Source organism: Diadema antillarum, unplaced genomic scaffold, assembly GCF_040938485.1.
Source record: "Diadema antillarum isolate AM-2024a unplaced genomic scaffold, OU_Dant_1.0 seq00000525_RagTag, whole genome shotgun sequence".
NCBI lineage: Eukaryota > Metazoa > Echinodermata > Echinoidea > Diadematoida > Diadematidae > Diadema > Diadema antillarum.
This window is the reverse complement of record NW_027271477.1, coordinates 377,556-394,966: the sequence shown is the minus strand read 5'-3', so window position 1 is coordinate 394,966 and position 17,411 is coordinate 377,556. Positions and strand designations below refer to the sequence as shown.

General features: G+C 36.5%; 1 protein-coding gene across 1 annotated transcript; it reads left to right on the top strand.

Moving 5' to 3' along the window:
* Positions 1-204: 204 nt before the first annotated feature.
* Positions 205-16,537, top strand: LOC139734410 (G-protein coupled receptor 143-like). Its single transcript, XM_071645197.1, has 8 exons — positions 205-550; positions 6,025-6,134; positions 8,252-8,340; positions 11,203-11,301; positions 12,551-12,675; positions 13,240-13,345; positions 13,784-13,871; positions 15,842-16,537. Exons 1-8 carry the CDS (start codon positions 205-207, stop codon positions 16,058-16,060), a joined length of 1,182 nt encoding a protein of 393 aa, XP_071501298.1. The 3' UTR covers positions 16,061-16,537.
* Positions 16,538-17,411: the final 874 nt, after the last annotated feature.

The following is a 17,411-nucleotide window of genomic DNA, read 5'->3' as shown; positions in this document are numbered from 1 at the left end:
GTGAAAAAATCAGAGATTGCTACGTCATGTTCTCTGTTATTGTACTGATTAATGAAAGCGAATGTCATCATCAATCTGCTGGATCAATTCCAACGAGTGGACAATCCTGGACCGGCCAATAAAGACAAGAGAGAGCTGAGGTCAAAGTCATAAAATCAGTGTAACATTCGAAGAGACTGAGCACCTTCCATTGCAGCGAACAACATGTCTTCCCCAACTTTGGACTTACTGTGCTGCTCCTTTGTACGTATTGTCAACGAAACTGTGAATGCTACTGATGTGCAAAACGATGCAATCACAGTTAATGGCTCCGATACCAATCACTCAAATGTGTACCCCAGCTCTGCCACTCCATTCAAGACATACCTGTACCTCTACAATGCAACAGTCATTGTTATGTCCTCTTTGAGCATCATTGGTGCACTGTACATGCTTTATCCAAAGAGACAGGAGAGTCAGAGTTCTTCTCGCAGTCTTACCAGAGTCGTAGACAAGCGTCAGAAATGGATCCTTTTCTGGCTGTCCTTTTCAGACATCATGGCTTGTTTTGGTAAGTAAATGCTTCTAGCATCAAACTTTTATTTTTTTTTTTTTTTTTTTTTTCCCCTCACTGGGATATTTATTATTCTCTTTCATCTATACACATATTACAACATATTTCAAATAACATCATGCTTTTTTTTTCGAATTCAATACAATATACATCAAGAAAAAAGGTGTCTAAAAAGACACCATTTTTTCTGAAACGCTTGCAACTTATGATTATTTCTTGCGATAAATTTCTCTCTATCATAATATTCCCTTATACTATATTTACATAAATCAAAACGAGGTATTATTTTTCTTATTTTACAAACATAAATTTCATATCTCACAAGCATGGTAATACAATTCAATGCCGAATTGTTAATACCCCCAAAACCAAATAATTTATTTTCCGTCGTAAATGTTATTTCTAACCCCGTGTTAATATTAATCCATTCTCTTACTTCAACCCACAATCTATCAACATATTGACACTCACTAAAAAAATGTATTAAAGTCTCAACATTCACATTACAGAATGAACATTCACTTCTTTCAACCAATCCAATTCTATTCAACATCTTATTTGTATATAAAATTCTATTAACTATTTTAAACTGAAACCATCGTAAACTAACATCTTCCGTGCTCTTAAACGGGGCCAACGAAAAAGATTGCCATTTCTTTTCTTCAAGTTGTATCAATTGTCGCCATCTTAAAAATCCTTTACATTGATATACATTATTTCTATTCTTTAACAAAACAGCATAAATATGTGAACATCCTTTAGAATGTTTTATAACCAATTGTAAAATATCAGGTATAATTGGTTGACAAAACTTTTCCATATTATTCATACTTCTATCACAACCTGCTTTTTTAACCGCATGACATATTCCAAAATAATCTAAAAAATTAACGTCAACATCATATTTCCTCTTAAAGGCAGTAAATGATAATACATTTCCTTCTTCATCTAACAAATCATTAACAAAACGAATTCCTTTTTTATACCACTTTCGTTTAAAAACCGACGCATTTCCTATAGTAATCTTATTATTTTTCCACAAAGGTTGACACTGAAAATTATTACAATAAACCGAAAGTAATTCGCCGTAAGCTGTGAATACTTCTTTCCAAAAGGGATTACACGTATGTGAGGCTTGTTCAAAGAAAAAATCATTTCCGAGACTCATGTCTAATTGATGGGTACGGGGCAAAAATATACTCAATAATTTTTCTGACCATTTATCCGTTGTAAATAACAATCGCCTAATCCATGATATTTTCAGTGCTGTAACCTGTGTGTAAATATTTATCATTTTCACTCCACCTTGTGCGTATGTCTGAGACATTTGAATTCTGTTCATTTTATCCGGCTTCCTTTCCCATATAAAACTATAAAACATATCATTTATCTCATTCAAAAAATTACCTTTAGGACTTGGCAAAGACAAAAACAAATAATTCAATTTTGATAACAACAGTGACTTAATAACTACAATTCTACCAAGCACTGTTAAAGAGCGTTTACGCCAAGAGTTCATTTGTTTCCTAATCACTTCCATTTTGTCATAATAATTATACTGAACAGTTCTCTCTAAATCAACAAAAAAATGTATACCCAGATACTTAAAACCTCCTTCATACACCCAATGAAAATTCCTTTCAGGCAACATTCTATCTTCTTTATTCTTACATTTCCCTATCCATATTACTTTTGTTTTATTTTCATTGATTTTTAAACCAGATATATTTGCAAATCTATCTACAATATTCATTGCTATAAATAAATCCTTCTCTGTACCATTTAATGTCAACAGTGTATCATCCGCATATTGAACTATTCTATGAAACATATTATCTATTTTTATCCCTTCAAATGAATTAGGTCCAGAAATCATCAAATTTAATATTTCACTGCACAACAAAAATATATATGGAGAAAGAGGGTCGCCTTGCCTGCAACCTCTTTCTATCTTAAATCTCTCAGTAAAAAAACCATTAATCTGAGCAGACGAAAAAGCATCAGCATATAAAATATTTATCCAAGAAATTATTGAGGGACCGAAATTGAAAAATGACATCACTTTTGTTATAAACTCATGAGAGATTGAATCGAAAGCTTTTTCAAAATCAATCAATAATAATAATGCTGGAATATCTTTGACATCTGTATACAAAATCAAATCATATAAACGGCGAATATTCTCTCCAATAAATCTACCTGATAAAAACCCTTTCTGGTTTTCACTTATCACAAAAGACAAAACCTTCTTAATTCGATTCGCAATACATCCCGATGCTAATTTATAAACTACATTCAACAAAGAAATTGGTCGCCAATTTTTCAAATAATACTTATCTTTATCTTCTTTAGGAATCAAAGTTAAAACACCCAATTTTTGAGAAAAGGACATATTTTCCTCTGTATATGCATAATTCAATGATCTCAACACTAAAAACCTCAAATCTTCCCAAAATACTCTAAAAAATTCTACAGTAAATCCATCCATTCCAGGTGACTTATTATTTTTCATATTTTTCAACATTTGATCCAATTCTTCTATTTGCAAAGAGCCTTCTAAAGACAATCTTAGTGCTTCGTTTAACCTTGGAATATCTTGACCTTCTAAAATTTCTTGTAAATCCATATCTTCAACATTTTGCTTCTTATATAATAAACTATAAACTATAAACTATAAACTTTTAAACTTCCATTTCCAAACAAAACGAAGAATTTTCCAACTCCACATCTTTTTTTTTTTTTTTTTTTTTTTTTCCCTCACTGGGATATTTATTATTCTCTTTCATCTATACACATATTACAACATATTTCAAATAACATCATGCTTTTTTTTTTCGAATTCAATACAATATACATCAAGAAAAAAGGTGTCTAAAAAGACACCATTTTTTCTGAAACACTTGCAACTTATGATTATTTCTTGCGATAAATTTCTCTCTATCATAATATTCCCTTATACTATATTTACATAAATCAAAACGAGGTATTATTTTTCTTATTTTACAAACATAAATTTCATATCTCACAAGCATGGTAATACAATTCAATGCCGAATTGTTAATACCCCCAAAACCAAATAATTTATTTTCCGTCGTAAATGTTATTTCTAACCCCGTGTTAATATTAATCCATTCTCTTACTTCAACCCACAATCTATCAACATATTGACACTCACTAAAAAAATGTATTAAAGTCTCAACATTCACATTACAGAATGAACATTCACTTCTTTCAACCAATCCAATTCTATTCAACATCTTATTTGTATATAAAATTCTACTCCACATCTTTGTGTTTATTAGATACATTTTACAAACCAGTAATCAAGAATGCTTAATTACCCACGCCGATGAAAATCGGCAGGGGGTTATGTAAAGGGTTCCGTATGTTTGTTTGTTTGTTTGTTTGTTTGTTTTTTTGTTTTTTTGTTTGTTTGTTTGTTTGTTTGTTTGTTTGTTTGTATGTTTGTTTGTTTGTTTGTTTGTTTGTTTGTGTACAAGATAACAAGAGAACGGGTAAACGGATTTGCACGAAATGTTCAGGGAATGTTTGGATAATGACAGGAAAGAATCGATTAGATTTTGGTGATAATCGGTTGACCCTTGCAAATTCTGTGTGACCTTGAAGTTTTGACCCCATGGTATAGTGACCATTCCGAAAATTTCCCGTTTCTCACTTTGCGATTTTCCGCTACCATACGAAGACATAAACTCCCCAACGATCCGACTTCGCTGCTCAAATGTTCGTAAGAATTCCGAAATTTACGTTTAGGCCTATTTGAGGGACTATGTCCTTCTAGATTTATGAAAGTTCGTTCTCCGTCATCACAAACTGGCCCGTATTTTGATGATTTTTCAAATTAACATTGATTGTTTTTTTCGTTGGAGGAGCATTTTGCTCGGTCGCAGTCACACTGCACGATATGCGTGCTCAATGTCAATGCGTGTGCAAGGCCGCTGAAAATGCATCGCGCTCTACACTGTTGGTGCAAAATTGCACCGGGGACGTTGCGGCGCTCGTTGGTGGCCGAATACTGGTGCAGTAGACATTTGCATTCAACCCTTGCATTGAATAATTCCCGTAGACACTAATCATAGGGGTAATTGCCTAGGGGGTACGTAAATTTTGTTTTTCTTTTTTGCTTTTGTGGATACCATCAAAGATCGTACACTCATACGACCTTTGATATTTGATGATTTTTCAAATTAACATTGATTGTTTTTTTCGTTGGAGGAGCATTTTGCTCGGTCGCAGTCACACTGCACGATAAGCGTGCTCAATGTCAATGCGTGTGCAAGGCCGCTGAAAATGCATCGCGCTCTACACTGTTGGTGCAAAATTGCACCGGGGACGTTGCGGCGCTCGTTGGTGGCCGAATACTGGTGCAGTAGACATTTGCATTCAACCCTTGCATTGAATAATTCCCGTAGACACTAATCATAGGGGTAATTGCCTAGGGGGTACGTAAATTTTGTTTTTCTTTTTTGCTTTTGTGGATACCATCAAAGATCGTACACTCATACGACCTTTGATATTTGATGATTTTTCAAATTAACATTGATTGTTTTTTTCGTTGGAGGAGCATTTTGCTCGGTCGCAGTCACACTGCACGATATGCGTGCTCAATGTCAATGCGTGTGCAAGGCCGCTGAAAATGCATCGCGCTCTACACTGTTGGTGCAAAATTGCACCGGGGACGTTGCGGCGCTCGTTGGTGGCCGAATACTGGTGCAGTAGACATTTGCATTCAACCCTTGCATTGAATAATTCCCGTAGACACTAATCATAGGGGTAATTGCCTAGAGGGTACGTAAATTTTGTTTTTCTTTTTTGCTTTTGTGGATACCATCAAAGATCGTACACTCATACGACCTTTGATATCATCACACTCTCGGCTTGCTATAATCAAAATATCCCGCAAGAAAACGGCGTATTTCTCGATTTTTAGCGCTTTTTTCCGCGACCCGTCGCGTAGACAATACTCTTAAAACTGGACTTAATTCGCGCGCGCTTGGAAAAGTTCCGATTCTGCACTTTTGACGGTGGAATTTGGGATTTTCGATGGATTTTTGGAGGAGACTTAAGGACTTTCCTGTACGTGAATGAGTGTTAATACCGTATGTGTAATTATGTGATTTGCGTGTGATGTGACTGTAGAACCAAAGATCGTACACTTCAGTGTACGATCTTTGGTAGAACTCACTGGCTGGTGATAAAGCACACTGGCAATTAAGTGGCCGAATTCTGGTAGATGACCGAATGCACATTATGTTTACCCCGACTTTGTACTTAGGCGTGGGTCTGCCGCCTTTGACGGCCCCTCTCTAGTTTTATTTGTCCTACATGTGCTCACTGCTACCAGGTTGACATATTGTTCTGATATGATCTACTGGCATGTTTCCACTAGATTCTTCTTTGACACATTTTGAGGGTTTTTTTTGTATCATGTGTACCTTTCTTTTCTGACCCAGGCCTGATAGTCCTGGCAGGTGATTTTCTGCGTGTCTTGGATGCCACAGATGAGAATCTTATGGTGGAGCTGTCTGAGGGAGCTTGGGAATGGGTTTGCATCATTGCTACGGTAAGTACACCATGTAGGAAGAGCTCTGTGGGTGAGTACTGTGGGTGTATTACCTGTGTGATAGAGAACACTAGTCTGCCCTTGGTTGCAGTAGAAGTGGACATTGGATGAGGCTTGGTTGGTAGCAAAACACCTTAGCACATGTTGAATGGTGGTAACTTCTGAGAGATGTGAACAGAATATCAAAAATCCCTGCCTTTATTTTTTAAGATTTACCACAGAATGATCATAAACTTTGAGAGACACATTCAGAGTTATATCATCTGAAGCTGATACCAGAAGCAAAATAAAAGTAAAGTAATTGTACAGCATAGCAAATTTTATAGGTGTTACTTTAAATAGTTCACTAACTCCAAGGCACATAGTGAAGAAGAACTGAGATGCATGCAAGACAGAAATATTTCCCTGATTGCTCTTTGAATGTCTTTCTGGATCTTTCTCCTCCTACCGACTTCTAAAACCTTAATCTAATTATCACTCTATTCCTTGGTACAACTCTCCCTATCCCCATTCTCCTATGTCCACTATTTGTGTTCATTACATAACTTCTTATACAGTGGCAATGGGGTCGCTTCCCTCTACTCTCCTCTGTCTAGTGTTCTCTTTTGCCAAATAGCTCTCCCTTCAAGAATTACATACACATGGTGTTAAGTACTGCAAAGCATTCTTCCTCAGAAATCAAAATTCCTGTGTAAATTCATGCATGACTTGTGTGAATAGGCACCTATTCAATTCACTCTTTTTTCTTTTTTCTTTTTTGAGGGGATGGTTGTACACTGCTTTGATTTCTCTTGGTGCAGGTTGAGATTATTCTGTTGTTTGGTGTTATTGGCTGTAGATGGAGAGCTGAGTAAGAGTGATGGTGTGATCATTTCATTGTTCAAATGCATTTTACTGTCTCATTCAATTGTAATAGTTACATGGATAGAATATATTCAGGATAATATATTACTAGGATAATATACAGTGAATACCAGTCTGTGAGACATGCCACTGTCATGATAAAGAAGAGATAGAGAAGAGAGAGAGAGAGAGAGAGAGAGATCAAATGGTGGTATATAAACTAATTTTCAGAATTTTGCACATTTTCTTCCTTTTCATGAAAACTGGTGGCTGGAGTTTGACCAGTCATCTTCAATGGAATCATTTAAAACATGTCTAAAAACAGATCTGTTTAATATGTTGCAGGAGAAAAAAAAAAGTGAAGATGTCATATATTTCCTTTTCTTCTTCTTCTTTCTGTCTTTCTTTTCCTAACCTTAATGACTAAAAGTGCCATGAGCATCTTTTTGATGGATTGTTGCACTATAGAAGTATACATTATTATTATTTGGCAGTATTCATGAATTAGGATAGGGATTACAGTTTTTAACCCTTTAGCTACTGAAGATTCTGTACATAATGACCTATGGTTTCCTTGTTGCAGCAGTACTGCCCTCGTTTCAACAACTTTCTAAATGCATTTAAATAGCTTACTGCATGTTTATTTTTGTGTATTACACTGTATAAGTTATGTTTATTTGAAAGCCTATCAAGACTTTACCAAGAGAATGGTGTGTCACAGAAATGACTCTGACGTACTTATGCTGACCTTTGACCTCTTTGAAATTACATTCTATACATTCTATTAAAAAAAAATGGTAAAGCATTGAACTATATTCAAAAAATTGAAGAAGAAAAAAAATGTTTACTGGCATTTTAGAGAGTAATAAGATATGCGGTTTCGGCCGGTTCAGTTACTAATAGGTTAAATGATGGTTTGTCCCTGTGCCCTTAGGGGTTCCCTCAGGCAGGACCAATATACCAAGAATTAGGAGGATGTTGCCCAAGGAGCCACAAAAAACTAACAAACAAACAAAACACAAAAATCCCTGAATCTGAAGGTTTGTGAAATGAGTTTGCCTCAAATGGAGCGTCCAGAAAGCAAAGTACACTGTTCATGTAGTAAGGACTAGGCCAGGGACCTCTTAGTCATATTTGTGCTCTGAATTTGCACATATATAAAATGGCACCTTAGTAAGTTGTTTCATAGAATGTCAGGTATATCTTGCACAATATTGTCCAACAATATGACTTACATCAGAGATGATGTTTTATTTGTTTGATTGTTTTTTCAGGCATGGACGCATTTCTTCTTCTTTGCAACCTACATGTGGCTGACTAGCTATGCTGTGGATGTTTATCTCTTCCTCAGAAAATCTACTCTGTGAGTTGGCCTTTATGTCATCATATTTTTAGACATTACACATGCAGAACAGACAGACAGATAGGCAGACACATACAGTCATGAATTATGGTAAACCATTAGCATACCTATTGCACTATGAATAAAATTGCAAATACTCAATATCATGTTCTGTATTATATGCCATATATTTTGTGTTTTTTTTTTTTTTTTTTTTTTTTTGGGGGGGGGTTGCCAATTTTGTGAGTTCAGTGCCATTTGCAAATTTAACAACATGCAAAGATATTACCTGTGATCCTGACATGAATCCAAACATGATTGAGCATGTGTCTCAAATCATGTTATTGTGTCTATTGTAACTGATACAAGTAACATGTGATGATCTGATCTTGGAATTATTTTAGGAATACATCGTACATACCAGCAATTCTCAATACTTTCTCCTAAGTTTATAGCATATTTATTTTCAATGCAGGATCACTCATTTTGCTTCCTGAAAGTGAGTAAATGATACCAATTTCGTCCTTTGTTGTTGCACTACACTCTAATGCCTAATTTCACCACTCACAAAATTCTCAAGAAGTCTCAATATTTGCGAAAATGTAAACTCACTAAATATATGGCATATACTGATTACAGAGACTCTAACTCTCCCGCTTTCGACGAGAAATCTCCCGCCGAAAGCCCACTTTTGCAAAATCTCCCCTTCTCCCGCTTGAGATTTGAGTTCTCCCGCCCTGGCTCTGTGTCTCCAGTTTGAAATGATGTCTTACTTTTTGTCTTCGTATGTTGAAAAATAAGCCTTAGATAGCACGAGAGAGCATCAAGAATCCTAATTATTAGAGCTTCCAGGGCCCAGGCAGGCCCTGAACCCCGGCCGCAAGGAACTTTGCGCTCGTGATATGCATTTCGCGCACATCAAGTTGGAGTCTCCCGTTTGCTAGCGGTTTCAGGCGGGAGAATCTCCAGATCAGAAGGTGCTTAGGGTTGGAGTCTCTGTGATTACTGTATACGCTATATATTTCGCGGGGGTTTTATTTTCGCGAATTTCGCGAGTCGGGAGCTATTCGCGAAATTAACAACACGCCAAAATATTACCTTCCAAAATGAATCCCTTGCCTTGATGATACGAACATTTCAGTACTAGTATACCATGTCACGGCTTACCGAACAGACCATACTGGCTAAGCTTGTTTACGCACGTCCACGTCTACTTACGAATACTGTAGAGAGCCAATCCATTATCGCAAGGGGACCACTTGTCAGAAATCTAGCGCGATGGACTTAACCACTTCAAAAATGTTGAATTTCAACTTACTAGTTCGCAGAGTTTGGTAAGTTTTTTTCATGCAGTGTATAACTAGTATCATTCTTATTTGCTAATAAGTTGAAAATTCACACTTTCTTTGCCACTTCATATTTTCTCTGGTCCCCCAATCGTGAATTTAACCACTCGCGAAAATGTGTGACAGCGGCAATTCGCGAAAATTATAGCGTATACAGTATTATGTATGCTAATCATTAACAAGTCTGTGAATCATTGCTTAGGTTCCTGCTGACAATAGAAGGAATGTCACCCACAGTGAGTGTGTACATGCAATTAAAACCAGTGAGGAAAAAGCAAACAACAATGGAAAATTAAAGCCAGACCACAAACTGTATCAGAAAATCCTCTGAGAAAAAGGAAGCTGAGAATCAAAACCCCAAACTATGAAGTTGAGCCAAACAGTCTGTTAGATAATTATTGTTGCAGGTTTGACTTTCATGATAACTATGTAAATATTGTATGTAGGTCAAAGGACTGCAATGTGCACTAGGCTTTATTCAAGGGGTGAAAAAAGAAAGCTAGTGGAAGAGAGTGCTATCTTAGCATTCATGTAAGAGGTTTATTTGAACTTTAATCCTTTTTTTTTGGGGGGGGGGGGCAAGAAGGAGAGACTATTGATGGTCATTATTGTGTGATTTATTTCATAAATATGTTGCCGCAAAGCAAGCTGTATACAAGGCACTCCCATTATAACAAAAACGGTTATAACAAAATTCCGGTTACTATGAAGTAAAAATTCAGGAAGCAACGTTATCCGCTCTATGTATTTTTATTGTTTATTTGTTCGGTTGTAACAAAATTTTGATGTACTGAAAGAAAACTGCCGGTCCCGAGGACTTCGTTATAACGGGAGTCCTTTGTATCCAAGTTGTTGCTGCTTGATGACATTTCATCTTAGGAGACAAGCAATGAATTTTAAAGATGGGAAGAGAGGGTAAAGACCATCACAATTGTCTAGAATTTTCATGCAGAAGTAAAGACTGATGAGTGACTGAGCATACAGGATATCAGTAGTAACTGTAATATACCGCTTTCTGTAACTCCTCTGGCTTGGGCCAGGCCCGAGCTAAGTCCTAAAATTTTGAGTTTATGAATGGGTCGGGCCAAAGTGGCCAGTGCCAGGAGCGGGCTATTTTGGCGCTGCTGAAGCTAGCACCAGGCGCGGAACAGGCACAGGCCTGGTGCCGATCGAAGACTTTATAAACAATAGCAGCACCAGGCTCAGGCCAAAATTCCTTGCACGGTCAAAGGTCACAATTACTTGGCCGTGCCCTCCGCTGGAGCTCGCATTCAGTTACAATGGTAGTTATCCCTTATGTGGCCGAGTTCGTGAATGGTCATCGTAAAAGTAGCGCTGCTCTGCTATAGTTACTGAACACAATTTTTACTGCTTGGCCCGGGCCAAGTTAGCTTGGGCCAGGAGCTGGCCAAAAATGCATGAGTTACTGATAGGGGTAAAAGTAACACTCTTATATTGTGGAGAAAGCAGAAAATTGCATGTATTGTGTATTATATGTACTGATATCACATTGTCAATTTCTTATCATGTCTTACAGGACAGATGTGTTTAAAGTGTACTTTGTTATCAGCTGGCTCTTCCCCATATTATTCATCATCTTTGGACTTTGGGCCCTGTATGAAACAGCGGAACCACAGTAAGTATTCTTGTTTGTTTTCATCTTCCATCTAACAAGAAGTAATTACATTGACATCTTTTGATTTAGATCTTTTCTATTCTGCCAGAAAATAATCATCAATTTATGTAGCTCTCTTTAATTCTTCATTTTTCATATCTTCGTAGGTCCTTTTTTTTTTTTTTTTTTTTGCATCTTGCAAATTAGAGCTGAATTCAACATTCTTCTGTCTCCAGATTATAGATATTAGGAAACATTTCAAAGAAAAGGATTTGAGATATTGTTACAGTGGAGTTGTCTTAGGGGCATTGTGACATAAATTTGCATTTTGAGATTTTGGATTGACATTATGAGACCTGGCCACTTGCGATCTGGCAAAATGAATTTTATATTTCAAGTTGGTAGAAGGGAATAGATTTTTCCTTAACTCACCCAATATTCCACTATGCAACTTTGACTCAAGTACAATTTACTGTACATTGATTTATCTGGTAAAATCAGGGCTTTTTGTCTGAAGTAAAGCATTTTCAGCTCTTTAACTTCAATTTGTGCTGACATTGCTGTATACATTGTATCTGTATGTGTCTATTTTTTACAGTACTGAAGAGATTTTAGCACAGAATATTGTTACATTGCCATTGTTTCAAATACAGCTTTATCTGGCTTCTAAAAATAATTTCATGTAGGTTTATCGAGAATATGCAAAGTTAATCATAACAGTTTTAAACCCTAGAGATACTGCCGTAGCTATCAGTTTAATATCCACCTCCAAGCCTTGTGTAATGGTTGTTGCAATTATGTGGCAAATGTCAGAAATTATCCTCTAAGTTAAACAAAAGCAGTATTTCTAGAAAGGAGATCAAAACATATGACTAAATCTATTAAACCATTACAAAATTAAAAAAAAAACTGTCACATTAATGTCACACAGAGATAGAAAAAAAGCTTGCATGAAATATTGTAGGTGTATTATGTTTATTTTCATAAGAAATTCATATTTCAGAGCCATGTTCCAATTCCATTCACCAATACTGTACATGTACTCATTTGCATTGTAAGTGTGATGTCCATGAGTCATATGTTTAAAGTGCAAATCGGAATTTATTCACAAATGATACATGAAAACATATATTTTGGACAATCTGCTGACATTGAATGAGTCTGGTTTTATCTGAAAATTTTACAAATTAGTAATAGATTTTAGTAGTTCACCATTAGCTTTCATGAATTGACAGAGCAAACTGAGAATATTCTCCTTGTCTGTCCTAAGGTTGGCATGCTCTGCTAAGTCATCCAAACACAACCTGGTGGTGATCTACTACCTCTGTCTCTTCATCCCCATGGTAGCAGTTCTCATTATTAACCCTATCATATACATCATGGCTGGAAGGAAAGGTAAGTGCAATATTCAACTTCAATACATTCAACCTGCATTATACATCATTTATTTCATGTGCTTTGTATTTTGTAAAGTGGGACTTGTAAGAGGTTAACCCATTCTGTACAGGAACCTGGTGGCCTGCGTATTAAGTCTATGGACTTTTCAGAATTCAGTATGGAATGGGTTAAATTCTTGATCAAGAACCACATTGACACTATGACAGAATGACATAAAGATTATTATTCCTTTTCAAAAGGAAATGATGGCAACGCCCCATCTTGGAGAGAATATACTACATATACCTTTGGTACTGGTATGTGTTACAGGAGGCAGCATTTCCCCGAGTTATTATTTTCACAAAAATTAGTTGATCCCCAAGGCAAAATACTAAAAAATAAAAACACTGAAATATAGGGCATACACTGCAGCTTCTATTTGAATCATGCCTTAAACACATTAAATCATTCAAATGTAATGGAGAGCAATTGAAATATTGCAAGCCTACATTTTTACAGCAATACTGTGAATTCAAAAGGAAATGAGTGAAACCATGATGAATTCTCTTCAATTTTTGACAGTGTCACCACTGATGAAGGCTGGAGGAATGTACACAGACAAGGAGAGGGAAATTGAAAGACAAGTGAAGAAAAAATTTCTGAAAATTGTCATCACATTGGTCATCTGGTAAGACATATTTCTGTAATCTAATCTGAGCTCAGGACTCTAGTCAGCTATCACAGTGATTTTATCTGTCAAGCTTTGTCCATAGACTTTTTTAACAACGTTGCATTTTCTTCCTGAAACCTAACAGATTTTAATCATACTTAACTTAAATTCTAAGGAGTAGGACATACATAGCCATTCAAATTGTTTTCAAAATATTATCCAGATCCAGTATATCAGAAACTTACCTACAGTACTATACAGAATGAATTGAGAGGCACTAGAGACATTGACAGTTAGCCTTCCCCAAACAGTACTGACTGCTTGTCTATCACTTTTTTATAGAAAAGATTTGGATTAGTCATGAAACCTTTCATTCTGTGATTTCCATGAAAGTGTGCTTAACAAGATCAAACAAGTCATTCAACCCTTTCAATGTACTTCTTTCAAATGTTGCAGCTGGCTTCCAAATGTAGTGAATGGAATCATGCTACTTAGTGGTGTCCCATTGAGTAGTAAAGTCTACTACATCATCTGGATCTTGATGGTAGGTTTGCAAATTTTCACAGTGAAAATATTGAATATTTTCATTTTTAAAAGTTTAAGAGATGGTATAGTTTTGCTTAAGATGGGTATTCAGATTTTAACTTATTATTAGAAACCTATTAAAAATTTGTTTTGAAATAGCTGAGATATCTGAAAACAAAGTAAAACAAAGTGGTCCTAATAAAAGGTTGGTCCCACCTTCTATTAGGACCTCTGTTTGCAGATATTTCAGCCATTTCAAAACCAGTTCTCATCAATCATTCTTTGAATTCCTCTTTGGTAGAATTGTATGCTCTTTCATATTTCATGAAATATTTCTCATTATCTCACAAAAACGTTGGAAACCTGAAGCTCCATCTCATCCAAAACTATACCACCCCTTTAGTTTTTGCCATCTGTCTTGAATGTTATAAACTTTCACACGTAAACAATAAGTCAGTCTTTTATTTCATCCATAGGTAAACAGAATAAGATTATTTGAAAGTCACAATGATTCATTAGTCTTATTTATTTGTTTGTAAGTTAAAAACATGTGCTTAAAACTGCCTTTCTTTGTATGCATAAGTAGTCAATGTTTTGTTATGAGCAGAAGGTGTGAACCCACAAAGTGTACAACCCTCTTCTTCTCAACTGGCATTTGTATCAACACATGAAGGACACTTTTTGGTTGTCTACATCCCTGCTATTATTAAACCTTTTTCAACGTGAGGCCCACTTTGGCCCACAGTTCCACAGTTAAATCAAATATGACTCTTGCGACATCTTGGTGGACATTGCGGATCACTTGTTGACAAGCATGGATCTTCATGATTGCTTAACCCTATTCTAACTGGGCTATTTGAGACCAAGTTTTTACTGGGGGGGTCAATTTGACCCCCCCCCCCCCTTCAGATCTCGGCCGCCGATCGCGCGATCGCCGCGAAATTTTGCCTGTACATAGAGCCGGATGTCAACTACAAGATTATATGGTCATACAATAGAAAAATTTTGATTTTATATTTTTTAATAAATTGATTATGCAAATGTACGCATGAAATCATATTTTCACCTATAACTCCATTAAAAAGATTGAAGGATTGCTAAATTTTTGTGTCAGAGTTCCTCAAGACACATCAAACAATTTTATTATAAAAAAATAGCACAATCAAAATTATTTTCTTTTGTTTTGTATTGTTTTGTTAATTTCTTATGTATTTTATTGTTTTTTTTTTCCTTTTGTTTTCTATTGTTTTTTGCCAAAATTTGTTGCAGGCACTTTTCCAAGCTGATCTACATTAGAAATGATTAATTTCAATGGTTAAAAGTTGAAATAATCTAATTTATATCAATTAAACAAAAAAACACAATTTGCATTGGATTTGCACACGAAATCATGAATTTGAGCTGTTTTCGGGTTGACATGCATTATGCAAAACATTGCGTAACTTCAGAACAGTGTACCCGGACGTCGCAAATTTGGTCTCAAAATATGCGGGAGACTTCAATGAAAAAAGTCATGAAACGCCGCGGCAAAATCTTTGCGCGTTGCGGAATCGTGGCGCGAAATGTCGAGGGGGGGTCAATTTGACCCCCCAGTTAGAATAGGGTTAATGAATATTTTGCATTACACTTTATAGTCACATTGTGTACGTTTCCATTGCTGACAGGCTGAAAAGTAGAAACTGTTGCTTATTAATTAGTGGACCTCGCAAGTCATATAATCTCCTTGGTCAATGGTCTGTTCAAGTCCTCGTCTTATTGTATACTATTGATTTTTATCTGTCATAAGTCAAATGTTCTCTAAGTCAAAGCTATTTCTTCAGCCCAAATAGATACCGACTTCGGCAAGGTTGACTGTATTTTTAGATATATAGCCTGGATGAGATTTCACTGAATCGTCATACATATCAAACTTTTTCTGCTAGTCATGTGCACTAGAAGACTGATGTTATTTGAAAAACTTTCCAATTGTATGACCATTTCATTTTGCAGGCCATAATGAATCCTTTACAAGCCTTTCTGAACACATTGGTTTACTGGGGACCCACCGGCTGCTCTGGTTTCTCCCTGCTACGTAAGACTCCAGAAGAAGAAGAGGACACTGTGTCTGACTACCTCCACTCACACCCACCCTGGAGGGATGCTGCTGTTCCCTCAGACACGGAGCAAACCCCTCTGGTTAGAGGCCGAGCCAAAGATACCCTGAACTAGATTGACAACTTCTGACTCACTTATGAGGTGGCCAAGACTCAACATGACATCGCTCACTGTATGAATCTTATTATATCCTTACCTAGTGGGACTAAACATGTGGCATTGTAGTATCATCTCTTGAGTAATATTTACTGAAGTCATCTCTTGACAACTTAACTCCTGTGATTATGCCATATTGCTGAGCTGATTTGATTATCAATCAAATTGTACACTGTACACTATTACATTCTTCAACCACTGAAGACTGAGTCAAGTGTATGTGCGAGACAGATAGAGTTTGATTGGAAAATGTTACATTCAGTCTCAGTGCATATGGCATTTATTATGACACATTAGACATGGAAAACAATGGTGACACTTTGCAATGTAGGTGATATGAAGTTGTAGGAAAGATAAGACTGAATAATTTTTATGTGCTTGTTCCAATAGTCTTTAATGAATACATCAAAAGTAGGTGATATGATTTGTATGATGTTCCAGTGATTTTTTAGCACACCTGAGCCGATGGCTCAGGTGAGCTATTGCGATTGCTCTTCGTCTGGCGTGTGTTGTCCATTGTGTGCCGTGCGTAAACTATTTACATTTTCATCTTCATCTTGAAAACCCCATGACCGATTTTCACCAAACTTGGCAGGTAGCATCCCGAGGGGGATAGGATCGCAATTTGTTCAAATAGGCACCATGCCCTTCCTGGGGGCCCCAGGGAGGCCCACCCCCTCCCCCCCCCCCCCCCCCCCCCCAAAAAAAAAAAAAAAAAAATTAAATAATCTTTAACTCTAGAATCCGGAGTGATAGAGCTAAGTTAGTATAATTATGAGTTAGTACATTGATGAATGTAGTTTCAAGATTTTTCATGGTAAAATCAGGAGTGCCCCCCTTGGGACCCAGGGGAGGGGGTGGCATTGGGTCCTAAATTGTACATTTTTCTCTTCTTCTTGAAAACCTGATAACCAATTTTCACCAAACTTGGCAGGTAGGTATCCTTAGAGGGATAGGATCTCAATTTGTTCCAGAAGTGATAGAGCTAAGTTAATACTATGAGTTAGTACATTGATGACTGTAGTTTCAAGTTTGTTCATCAGGGAATCATGCAGAGACTCCAATCCAAAGCACCTTCTGATCTGGAGATTCTCCCGCCTAAAACCCCTAGCAAACAGGAGACTCCAAGTTGATGTGTGCGAAGCGCGAAGTTCCTATAGGGTTCTTGATGCTCTCTGGTGCTATTAAAGGCTTTTTTTTAACATACAAAAGCAATAAGTAAGAAATCCTTTCCAATGAGAGACACAGAGCCAGGGCGGGAGAAATTAAATCTCAAGCGGGAGAACGGGAGATTTTGCAAAAATTGGTT

What these genes read in the sequence shown, in the direction of transcription:
- LOC139734410 (XM_071645197.1), top strand. Translation starts at nt 205, where the DNA reads ATGTCTTCCCCAACTTTGGACTTACTGTGCTGCTCCTTTGTACGTATT. An exon ending in TTCCTCAGAAAATCTACTCT is followed by an intron (nt 8,341 to 11,202) that starts GTGAGTTGGCCT and finishes CATGTCTTACAG; the next exon opens with GACAGATGTGTTTAAAGTGT. An exon ending in CATCATGGCTGGAAGGAAAG is followed by an intron (nt 12,676 to 13,239) that starts GTAAGTGCAATA and finishes AATTTTTGACAG; the next exon opens with TGTCACCACTGATGAAGGCT.